Genomic DNA, 12,961 nt, shown 5'->3' on the forward strand with positions numbered 1-12,961 from the left:
TATCTCACTTCACGGGAATTTAAATGTTCTATAAGATCTATTATGCAGACAACCAAAACAACAACTAGTTGAAAGTTTCAGGGCCGCCACCTCCGGTTGAATTTAATTTGCTGCATTGATCGGACGCCCGGATTGGTCCCTGCCACCCCCCACCCCCCACCCCCCCCTCCCACCTCCCCTCAGGGTCTGTTCTGGGTAAATCGCTAAATCAGGGCATGGATAGAGCAGCGCTGTGTTGGTGCTGTCAGACAAAAGCTGAACCAATCACTTCATTAGTATGGAGCCTCTATCACTTATCCTTCTAACTTCTGGAACGTTCCCTTCGACTTCCAGAAACTCTCTTCAAGCACTTTCTCTTTCATACTCTCCACGCATCTGAATGACCCAACTCCTCTCTGCTGCGTCGCTGCAAGATGGCCATTGCTAATTGAGAGGGAGGGATGCAAAATTATTAATGTGTGACTGGGGAGAGTTTGATGGCTGAAGCCGGACATGGCATGTCCTCAAACTTAATGCTGAAAGTTAGGAGGGGAACCCGCCGTGAACTGACGCCTGTCCAGTCACCTGCTCACTGCCCCTTCCTCCTCTCACTCTTTGTTTTTCACACTTTTTCTTTTAAGTTTGCTCTCTTTTAACTCAGCACATGACTGTGTCTGCTGCTGCTGCTTCCAAACACACACCTTATGTCTGCATACAGGCTGGCATGTGTGTGTGTGAAGGCACAGACACACACAGGAGATAGATTTGTATTGTTTTGTACAAGTATTACATGAGATAACATCATTGACAGCCAAGGAGAAAGGCTAAACAAGTGCAACAGGAGAAGTCAAATTGAATTGCTGCAGGCCAATAACTTTATCTCATTGTGTAATAAGCCAAGACGATCCAGTATCTGCTATCATAATGAACTGATCAGATCAATCCAGCACCGAGTGACAATGTGTGACATGCAAAACGTGGAGGTCAATACATACAGCCAAAACAAGCAACCACAATCAATACACAGTTTGCTGCACCGGAATTTATTTAGAAACACTGGCTGCTCCCCACCCAGACTTAAGAGGAGAGGAGGGGAAAAAACTGTTCAGCAAATGCAGTGGCAGTTTTATTTGTGAACAAGTTGGTTTGTTACTGGAGCTGAGCTCATGCATGCAGTTTGTTCTTAGAGTACTGGGCCAGAAATCAAGTCAGGTGTGTTGGAAGTGCTGTAACCTGCGGCCTTTCACTGTGTGTGCGTCACTTTCATTCTTTGATTTAAACCTTGATTCATTGCAATAGCTCGTGTTCTTCAGGGGGAGATGGCTCTGAATGGACGCAGTGTATTGATCCCTCCATCGCTTTAGGAGAAAACAAGTGAAGAACGAGAACAATCCAGTGTTTTCATTTGTCTCAGAGTGATTTTATCAGACAAGGGGCCAGACTGATTAAAAACACGTAAAATGGTGTGTGTGTGTGTGTGTGTGTGTGTGTGTGTGTGTGTGTGTGTGTGTGTGTGAGTCTAACCCTGAGTAAAGGTGACAAGACAACCATAGCCACCCATCGCAGGGGTAGCCCAAGCTAAATAACTAGGCAGTGGAGTGAAACACCTTGGCAATCAGGACCAAATTCAATCTCGCAAAAGTGTGCGACACCTAAATTGACATGTCAGTGCGGTGTGTGTGTGTGTGTGTGTGTGTGTGTGTGTGTGTGTGTGTGTGTGTGTGTCCCTGCATGGCTCAGTGGAAACGCCTGTGTCCTGACATGAGGCCCCACAGGGATTGGATCTCCATTCCAGCATTATTCAGAAAAAACACAGACTTGTGTGTGAAAGAAACTTGATGATTGGATTATTCGAGTCGAAATGGAGCAGATGAACTGGAGTGAACTTTTGTAACAGAAGCTTCAACCTATGGCTAAAACAGCGTCAAAAAGCTGTTTTCTAATCGTTTAGTTGTTTTAAATAATGTTTTGAAATTATGTGCATTCATTAATTTATTTTAAAGGGTGACATTTATTCTTTCCTTTAAGACTATTTGTTTTTGTTTGCTTTAAATTCCGTTCCCTAAACACTGGCGCCCTAAGAAAGAACTCTAGTAGCCTAATCCTATAATAAAATGTAGAAGGATACTTTACAAATATCACAGCAAAACTATAAGCCTCCATGGGAATACTATAGGGATATTATAGAATATTACACGAGATAAAAACAAGTAGGCTACGATAAGGTCACTGTAAACTCACCACTAAGTACCGCCCGCACACTATGAATCCCTATAGGAATATTATAGGATTATTATAGTAATATTAACGCGATACCATTGCAGACTGAAAATACCATAAAGTACGATAAGGTCCCTAAACTCACCATTGAGTACCACAAACGAAGTCCCCATAGGAAAATTGCAGGAATATTACAGTGATTTTTCTATGGGGGTTGCACTCCTGCTTGTTTTGCTGTGCTGCTCGGTCACCGTGCACCATGCTCCTCGTTAATCGGGCGGATTACCGGCGCAACCCTCCACCGTCTGCTCCGTTTCTATTTCAAAACACCGACTGCCCCACTACTGTAGCTACCACGTTTTAGTGGGTATCGGTGGCATTCGCGCGGTTAAAGAATGATAATTTAGGTTTACAGCGTGGTAAAGTGCGGTGTAATACGCGCAAAATCGACATAACGCACAGCAGGATGAATTGCGGATAAGGCGCGCGCACAATCAAAACTCGTTTTAGGAGAGATGACATGAGGACTGCTGGGGTAAAGTCATCCTAAATCGGTGCTTTAGTTTCTGTGGAAATGCCGGGGATTTGTCAGCCTGATCCAAACATATTAAGGAGGGGGGATCAAATGGCTGTGGCATGCGCTCTTGGAGAGGAGAGGTTGCGTCCATGGCACGATTTTAATTCCAGATACATCTGTTTTTGCAATAGGCTACTGTCATTGGGTATTGTTACAATGATTTCTTGTATCAGCTGATTTGACACATGGAGTGTTTCCAACGGGACAGTGTAATATTTCTACACAACGAAATTCGGTAGTCTAGTGGTTAAAATTTTGAAATCCTTAAATTAAATTGTTTTTTATTTTCTATACAGTTGTTTTTGCTGTCAATCATTGCAAAGGTGCAAGGTGTGTGTGCAGTTGGGAGCGGGCACACAAGTTTCCAAGTGACAGATAACTTACCCTCCATGCAAAAAATGACCATCCAGGCTATCCATAGGTCCGAGTTATGAAACTTCACCATGGTTCGCAACTGTTCAGTGAGTCGTCTTCAGCTTCAGCCCAGTGCCACGTTCTTTATGACACAACAAGAGGTTCGCTCACAGTTTCTCTGAAGAAAAGTACTTGTCCCTTGTAATGGCATGAGACGCTGAAAGCGGTCAGATGTTCTTTACGCAGCGCACTTCAGCGACATTTTCCTAAGACAGGGCGAAATGTTGAAATGTGTGAGAAATAAAAACCAAGTGCATCCACCGCGCATCCGTTTGTCCTTTAGACGCTTTTAATCGTCTTTTCCTCCCGTTCTTTGGCTGCTGCTGGCCGCTCCAAAACCGCTCCCAGACAGACTCTTCTCTTCCCCCGACCTCTCCAAATCAGTTTACGCGCAAAAAACACACTGTCCACTTGCTGAAAAATAAAAAAAATCTGCCCGCTGTAGTTTACACTGACTTACAAACAGATGAGGAGCTGACACTTTCCCCGTCGGCTTGGTGAGTCTCTCCAGCGAGTCTTGTTGCGCTCCATGGTTTCTCGTCTGCTGCAGCTGAACGGACCTGGCGGCAAGTCAGACACAATTGAAAACAACACGACGTCCGGTCAATATTTTTCAAAATAAAATCCTTATCGACGCGCATATGTAGCAACGTTTTGGAGTAATACAAAGTATTTATGTGGAAAGTAAGCATGTATGTGAAGAGGAAGCAGTAGTAGATTCACATATATATATATATATATATATTTTTTTTTTTTTTTTTTTTTTATCATGACAGTGTCACCACAACACCATCTTCATCAAGTGCATTATGGCAAATTCAGATCAGTCAGTCAGTGGTGAGACACTATCCTAACTGTATGCTATCAAACTTAAAAAGTCAAAAGTAATCTCTGCACAGCTGTAGGCTACCTTATTAAGTATTAGTATTAAGTAAAAGTTGTATTATTCTGAAAATTTAACGTATAGTCTTTGCATTTTAGAATCAGAATCAGAATCAGAATCAGAATTCTTTTTTATGCCAGTTTGCACATACAAGGAAAGTGACTTGGTGTGGTTGGTGCATAAGGTACATAAGGCGACACGATAAGCAAAGACATTTACAATATGAGCAATATATTAACAAAATATAGCAACATACAAAAAATAGCAAAATATTAAAAAAATATATACAAAATACAAAAAATAGCAAAATATTAACAAAATATATATGTTGTATTGCACATGTTAATTGTAAATTGTATGGTGAGGTAGGAGATGTTGGTGTTGCAGGAACAACAGTGCATTTGTGTGTGTGTGTGTGTGTGTGTGTGTGTGTGTGTGTGTGTATGTGTGTGAGTGTTTGTGTATGTGTGCAATGTTGTTTGGGTTAGCTATTCTGTGGGTGAGTATGGGGGAGGAGGAGTAGGAGGAAATCCCTGACCTGGGCCTTTCACTCCTGCTTTTTTCCTTCCCCTTTGTTTTCCTTCATATTGCAGAGATCAAAAGATCAAAAGATGACCAAAAAGATATGCGTTAATTGTAACGCATTGAGTCAGATGTGGAGACTGTACGTTAAAGGGTAACTTTGGTATTTTTCAACCTGGACCCTATTTCCCCATCTTTTTGTGTCTAAGTGACTAATGGGGACAACAATTTTTGAAATTGGTCCAGTATTGAGCGAGATCGCATCACCGGCAGCCGCAAAACGAGCTGCAATGTAATCCGACGGTCTGTGTGTAACCAAGTCTCGCTCAAGTCTCGCGAGAGTTGAGTTGTTGCAGGAAGTTACATACAGACCGGATCAAGCGAAAGGTAAAGAAAAACGTTTCATTTCTCTGTAGGGTCCTTTCCATAATGTCAGACACTTATAATAACAATCTGAGCCTGTCAGTGGCAAAAACAAGCACTTTTAGTGGACGTACATTGACGGTGCGATTTGCCCGGTCGGATTACATTGCAGCTCGTTTCGCGGCTGCCGGCTGAAGCGATCTCGCTCAATACTGGACTGGAAATAAATATGGTTAATCACCACCAATGTGAGACTTTACAGAATCTGTATTTATTTTACAAATTGTCCTTTTCACAGCATAGTTGGAGGCCTATAGGCCCATGTGAGATGTACATGTGCACAAAGAAGGATTCAATCACAAAACATATAGGCAACTTGGCAGGGGGTCTACTACCTTAAAAAAGTATATTTTAAGCCTTTACTGTGGCAAATTTGTCCCTAAATGCTGTAGATTCGGACATTTGGTGTCAAGTCACTAAATGCCCTGCTTGCCATAGCCTATAAAAAGGGCTGCTACAAATTTGCAAAGACTCAAACACAAAACATATACCAGACAACTTGGAGCAAAGTCAATTTTAACCCATAGCTGTGGCTGACTCTTCCTAAAGGCAATGGATTGAGCCCTCAGTACGCGGTCGTTTTTTGTTTCTAACGGTGCTTTTATTTTGAAAGCAAAATCCACTTAGTTTCCGGTTTGATTCTGCGTGTCTCTGTCTGGCTTGACGCCGCTCAGGAGCGGATGATTGAGATGAGCTCAAGCCCGGGCTGTTGCCAGGAGACCGCTGACGCCAGTCGGGAGGGAGAGGCGTTCCTGCCCCCCTGCGGTGGGTCAGAGAACGAGAGGAGAGGAGAGGAGAGGAGGAGAGGAGAGAGGAGAGAGGAGAGGAGAGGAGAGGAGAATTCTCCTTAGTGAATAATCACTATAACATTCCTAAAATATTCCTAATGGGAATTATAATGTATCTGTGGTACCAATAGTGAGTTTATAGCGACCAATTCATACTTAATGGTATCGTTTAATCTCTTATGGTTTTTCTTCCTAACTTCTTTCAGTTTACCCAGTGCTAGAGCCCAACAGGCAAAGATCAAATAATATGTGTAAATACACATCACACAATAATTAAAATGTTTTTTACCTCTTTTTATTCTTCATCAAACAAGCATGATGTAATGGCAGCCATCCGTTTCAGCTCCTGCCTTCGTCAGTGGCAACCAAACACTCAGGACATGATACATATCCCCTAGGCCAGACTACTCCCTATGTACACACCCGTAGTCTAATTACCCCTACTAACCACAACTCACATCCTGGCACTATTTACATATACAATCACAATACATTTACACTTCTTTACATGCAAGTATGTACACATAAATCCATAATACCATACTAATTTGGACTAAAAACATATACTCTCTTATAGATAGCATGCCAGGTCTGTATTTACACTTATTTAATCCTTTATTGTACTTGTAATATGTACACCTACAGCATGATAACCCTATTGGGACTTAGATACTGTCCTTACATACTAATATAGTTATAACCCCAACTAAACACCACTAGGCTAATTATGTCACAGTTGTAGATCAATATTTTCATATCAGTCTGATCGAATTATGCCACTATATGACCTAATGATGTTTCCCTAATCTGTAATTCTGCATATCACTATTCAGCACAGTCTCACTTCAACACAGCGATACAACAGTGAGCCTGACACAGCTCAGTTGTTCACAGAGTCCATGCCAGCTGCCTGCTTTGTATTCAAGTCCCCCGTAGACCTGCGACACAGCCTGTATTACACATCACAAGCACTCAGAGAAAAAGCATACAGCACACACATGTGACCATGTGCACAGAAAGTCGCCCAGGAAGACACTTTCACAGCACACACACACCAGGGTAGACAAATCCCCAAGAATGCACATACATACACATGCATGCATCCAGAATGTACAAAGAAATGCACAGAGTCTCTCTCTGTTTCTCTGGGCATTGTAAAACACATCAAAATGCATACTTACTAATTTTGCATATGTAATTTTTCATGTAATTTGTTAAAAAAAAAAAAAAAAAAAAAAAAAAAGACACTTCTGTTGGGACTATTTTTTTTATCTATTTTTTTTTATATGAGAGCTTTTCAATAAGAATGCATAGGGTATTCACATTAGAGCTTCTTATACTGTGATGGCAGGCTGAAGGAACCATTCAATAAAAAAAAAAAAACAAGGAACTAATGGCACTGAGTGTACTGCATCAAACGGCCTGTACTCAGACCAGCACATCCACTTGAAATCATTCTGATCTCCCCATCACACTTAGCCCAGCTCAGCACTAAATGACTGCATGTATTTTTTTTTTTCTATCTCTTAGGGCTTTTGGTCTCTGAACAGCTTCTTGGCAAGAAAAAAAAAAGCATCTAAACATCAAAAGACAGACAGTTTTGATGGAAACTTTTCCCTTATTCATCAATTTTTTTAGCCTCTCATCAAAGAGGATAAGAGGCCATGACAGGGACCAGTGCCCTATCCATCCATCTATCCATCCCTCCCTCCCTCCATCCATTCTTCCCCGGCTTCTGCCCCTGGCTATTGGCGGTACTTCATAGGGAAATGCCTGTCACTCCTGACTGCAGGTACAAATAAGAAAATCTGTAGGATGCCTCGGGGCGCTCACATCCCTTTATCCATTCATCTCTCCCTCTCTTTCTTTATTTTTCTCACATGCACACACAGCTCCAATTTCAAATGGTCATGGAACTTCTGTGATATTGGATTCATGCAAACTGCATCATGGGGAAAACAACATCCGCCACATGGGGTCAGCTCTTACAAAAGTTTGATGCCATAAACTCAGTTTGGTGTTGTAACTTGAGGAGTACTGGAACAGTCATCCACATAGTCATAGATGGTCTGGACTCCCAAGAATCACATGATGATAAATCCATGGGAACAGAATGTGGAAAGACACTGGCCTTGCTTGTGACAGTGACCTTGAGCTATTTAGCCATAAAGGATAAGTTTGGTGATTTTGGACCTATATATAATTTGTCTCTTACATACCTGTCATACTTGGTCCCACAGAGAATATTGACTTGTGTCAGCTGTCGGTTGAAACAGCGAGCTCTGTTGCTAGGCCTCTTGCTGCTAACAATGAGCCCAAATGGGGTATGTCGCAACAGGAATGCCCGTAAAGCTATTTCTAACAAAAAAAAAAAATATTTCACTAATTACGACAACACGCCCTGAAATCAATGTGACAACATGCCCCAACCAGGCATTCCTGACAAAGGTCCCTTCCCTCAGCACAGAGCTTCACTAAACCATTCAAATTGATGATCAGGTTATAGCTGAATGTGTCACACTGTAGAATTATTTTTGATTCCTTCATAACAAAAAGATGAGAAGGAAAACACTAGTATTTTCATTATTTACTTTCATGTGTCAAAATTGTTCTTGTTAGTGTGTTTTGCCTTTTGTATTCAACATAGGTAACCTCTTATTAAGGAAGTAAACATTTGTGTAATTGGACTTTTGGCTCTAAAATATTTAGTTTCAGAAATAAAGCCACTGAGACAACCTACCCATGTGACAACTTGCCCCACTCTCCCCTACTACAGGTATGTAAGAGACATATTATATATAGGTCCAAAATCACCAAAATTATTTTAAAGTTTTAGTCATGTCTGGATCAAAATCTTCATCATTTATTTGCCAAGTACAGCAAATGCATGGGGATTTGTGTTGATATTGGTGCAGATATACGAACAGCTAAGACAGCAACACAGTCTGTACTGTCACACATGGGGAAACAGAACCTTAGATACGGCACAAAGAGACAGTGCAAGACAAACCATGACCTACAAATACAGGGACACTACACGTACTCACTCATTTCTCCCCTTGGTCTTTCCTTAAAGGTTAAATAAAATAAAGGTTTGAACATGACGGATGGGTTAAGTTGGGCGTCTTCAACAGCCCACAAAGATGCGTGCGTGATTTATTATTGATTCCTCTCCAAAACCGCTCCATTTTTCTTTTTGCGCACGCCCATAAAAGATTCAAAAGACCTGAAGGAGATCCGTAATGCTAAATGCTGTAACTCTCTTCTCCTGACAGTCTTGGCTGGAGTTCACTACAACTTCAATATTGATGTCGAGTAAAGGAAACGGACCTTTCTTTAGTGCTGCATCATGTATACTTTGAGTTCCTCCAGCTCTTCTTGAGAGGTTCGGCTTTTTTGCACGATTCAACCCAGTCCAACCATGTGTGTCTACTGTCGCCTGCTGACAGGGTCACCTCAGGTCAGATCGAGCACTGTGCACCCATGGGTGTGTTTCCAAAAAAGACAGTGACACCTATCACCACAAAATGACTCAATGAAAACAAATGATGGTCCTTTTTGAAGGATAGTACAGATGAGACTTTTGTTGACACATTGGAAACACATTTACAGATCCTATAATGAATAATGAAATCAAGGTCATGTTTTTTTTCTTAAGTGCATTTATGGCATTTTGGAAATAAACTCTTCATTTACAGACCTGGTACCTGTTGCATGTCTAACAGCATTTAACCATTTTAGCAACTCCTCTGCATGCCCAAATTCCCATTCTTTTAATTAAGCAACAATACCTTTTCTTCTAAATATTCGGTAAATTAAATCTTGAAAATGTCCATTGAAGAATTGTTAAAACTTTATTGAGCTTACAAATTGAAAACGCTGCCCTCTTCTGGCAAAGTAAAACCCCTATTGACAGTAGTGTGGGAAGAAAAAAACTAATGCATTGTGCTTGTTGTTAGGACATTTACTTCTAGGAATTAGGCATTTTGTTCACACAAGACCAGTATGTCTCCATGAGGCCGGTGAGAGGACAAGAGGAAAGGACATACTGGTAATACCGCACACACAAACACACACACTTTTCACTAGACAACAATCATAGGAGACACACAGAGAAGACTCGTCCCCAAAGCTGCATCAGTCATTCAGTGCTTCTTCTTCTCCTGAAATGACAAAAGGACGATGGTGTTACTGCAGGAAGAACACATGATGGATTAAAAAACAGCTCAAGTGCCACAGCTCCTAGCTCTGGTAGCGGCATGAGCCATGACATGCACCAAAATCGCATTCATTTTTGAAATAGGTATGTTATGTAGTCTAGTCAGGCCATGACAGGTCTAACTGCAGTGCGTGTGTGTGTGTGTGTGTGTGTGTGTGTGTTCATTTCCAGGGAGGGGACACACTAGACAACAGCTCTTTTATGACTCTCTTATCTGAGCTGTTTCTCTTCCCCACCCTGGGCTGGGTTCTTTCCACTTCGCTACAGTCATTTGCATGGAAAAACATTTTTCATACAACAATGACCAACGCAGAATGCATTGCTCCATTATCACTGCAAAGAAGTGAGAGGAATTCAGTCCGAGCGCAATGGTGAAAAAGTTGATGTGGGATTGGCTGCAGGTTGATACGCTAAAATGCATTTAGATCTGGAAGATAGTCGCTAAACAACATAAGGTGAGTATGTAGAGTATGAGCTACAAATGGAAACAGCGGACACGCCCACGGGGCCGGGTGGAGTGTGAGACCCGATCAAAAGTGACACTACGAGTAAGACCAGTTCTAAGGCACACACCCCAACTCCACTGGTTTGGTTGGTAACCTTTGTAGCGAGGCGTGACCGGTATGTCACCTGTTGAGCTGCATTTTATTGAGTTCAACTGTTCTGAAAATCCCTGGAGATTTGCAAACAATTGCCGTGTTTAATGTAGCGCTGTAATTACAATGCAGGGAAGTCTGCGGGTTACCGCAAACACTTTCACAAAAAGGTGTAAAAGCGGGTTTTCCGTAGGCTGACAAAGCCAGAGCAGCACAGCCCGCTTCATCCGACAAAAACTATTTTGTAATGTCGAAAGTTCAGTTGGCAATATCCACTGCATCCTACCTCATCACTGCTGGAGGAGGAAGATGAGGAAGATGAGGATGAGGTTGAGGTGTCCGACTCATTTCCATCCTTGTGTTCCTTGTTTTTCTTGTCCTTCTTGTGCTCTTTGCCATCATGGTCCTTTGACTTCTTGCTGTGAGACTTGTCCTTGCTGTGAGACTTGTCCTTGCTGTGAGACTTGTCCTTGCTGTGAGACTTGTCCTTGCTGTGAGACTTGTCCTTGCTGCCACTCTGAAAAAGGCAAACGGGGCTTTCGTGAAGATAAGAGATCGATCCAGTTTGCTTAGACATAAGGATCGTGCTAGAGTGCGTTTCAATCATCAGAATTAATCGAGTTAATAGTGTGTTGGCTGCAGTACATGGGTCTTTTGCCTCAATAAATGGACATTAAGTCCTGGCCCTGGTAGCCAAAGAGCACAGATTAAGCATGACACCCAGAGAGGTGCTGCCATCCTCCAAAAACACACTCTTGCCAGGTCTTACTTGGGGAGAACTCTACATTTATGATTTATTATATTTAAGTGGACATCTTGTCAGAGTGGACATATATAGAGCGCCTACCCCGGACTTGTCCTTGTCCTTGGCCTTGTCCTTGTCCTTGCTGCCAAACCAAGACAACTTCTGGTCCTGACCAGAGGCATCCTTCTTCTCCATCTTATCATCCTTGCCTACAGCTACACAAAGACAAGGGGGACAGGTGAACGCAGGAGGTTTACAATACCAGAATTGGAATAAAACTGAGGAATAAAAGTTAGTTACATTAAAAGTGAGATAAGCAATTCATTGGGGGAATGGTTTGATTGACAAAAAAAATTCAGCAGAAGGGGAAATTCAGTCCAACCAAATGAAACTGCAAGGTCTCAAGTAATGCTGGTGGTGATTTATGACGAACTTTAAATAGTTCACTATCTGACTGGAATGTTTTTTGGTCAGTCAGCAATATAGCCTACATCAACATTATTATTACTATTGTCTACAGGTGACAAGTTCTTTTTGGCTGTTTTTTCTCACACACCAAATGTTGGAAACTTAAACCGACCGTTCTGCTTCAATTCCAGTTACCACATCTTGGAAACTGTTAGGAAGTTGGACATGTTGGCTACAGAAGACCAATATCCCCAAACCCCAGCCTGTATCAATGCATATTAAGAAAAAAACATCAAGTAAACAAGTAAATCGGAGCCTACCTGACGCCAAGTCGAAATCCATTGTCGCTTCTGTTAGAGCACCTGTGCAAGTAAGCAGCAAGCGACAACGCAAACTGACAGGCTGCTTTTCACATAAACAGGAAAAGTGGATTGAGCGCACCTCTCCACGCCCCGCGACCACACGTATCCCAGCGTGCCTCCAGGTGTGCTGCGTGACGTAACCTTTTGCTACGTTCAAGTGCTGTCGGAAATATCGGAATTATGAATGGTCACCCAACAGAGTGGAAAATCGGCTATGATTGGGGAAGATCATGATAGCGTATAATAATGGGAAAGTGGGAATTTTCAATGATAAGTTGCCGAGATGAGTTTAGGGAGGAGAGCATGGAAGCTGTGTCAACAACTGATGGTACAAGTGAAATATTTATTGATATAGCCTATGTTTGACATTCTATGTAAATAACTGGCATTGTTGCATGTTTCTGTTTTGAGTTTTATTTGTCATGTATTAGGTTATTACTTAGTAAAACATCTTAATTCTGCTGCAGCAGCACAGAATGTCTTTCCACAATCAAACAGTCACCAAAAAGGTATTTTGTTACATGTAGACACTTTCTGGTTTCATCCTGTGAGCTCTTTTATCAGTTGTTGTGGATGAATCTGTTCCTATAATTTGTTGAAACGTTTTATTTCACCCTACACTACCGTCGTGTTTTTTACACAGTTTTATTCTCAAATAGCCTACAACAATAACATATATATAGCCTAAAACAACAATAATGTTGACATTAATGCTGATTCTAGACCTCTCCACATCCCGATCAGTTCAGGAAGGACCTATCCCATCTTTTATTCTTTTTTACAATGCACATGCACATAAATCCTCTCCTGTTACATCACATCTTT

At 41.7% G+C, this 12,961-nt stretch overlaps 1 protein-coding gene across 3 annotated transcripts; it reads right to left on the bottom strand.

Moving 5' to 3' along the window:
• Window positions 1-9,647: 9,647 nt before the first annotated feature.
• Window positions 9,648-12,225, bottom strand: LOC144539413 (uncharacterized). 3 transcript variants are annotated; one of them, XM_078284278.1, is made up of 4 exons: window positions 12,095-12,225; window positions 11,476-11,581; window positions 10,908-11,157; window positions 9,648-9,969 (listed from the first exon to the last, which is right to left on the bottom strand). In XM_078284278.1, the coding sequence occupies exons 1-4, from the start codon at window positions 12,114-12,116 to the stop codon at window positions 9,952-9,954; spliced, it is 396 nt and encodes a 131-aa protein (XP_078140404.1). In that variant the 5' UTR covers window positions 12,117-12,225; the 3' UTR covers window positions 9,648-9,951. The 3 variants fall into 3 exon arrangements, with proteins under 3 accessions (XP_078140404.1, XP_078140406.1, XP_078140405.1); XM_078284280.1 differs by having other exon boundaries at window positions 10,908-11,120; window positions 11,469-11,581; XM_078284279.1 differs by having other exon boundaries at window positions 10,908-11,138; window positions 11,469-11,581.
• Window positions 12,226-12,961: the final 736 nt, after the last annotated feature.

This window comes from Centroberyx gerrardi, chromosome 6, assembly GCF_048128805.1.
Source record: "Centroberyx gerrardi isolate f3 chromosome 6, fCenGer3.hap1.cur.20231027, whole genome shotgun sequence".
Classification (NCBI taxonomy): domain Eukaryota; kingdom Metazoa; phylum Chordata; class Actinopteri; order Beryciformes; family Berycidae; genus Centroberyx; species Centroberyx gerrardi.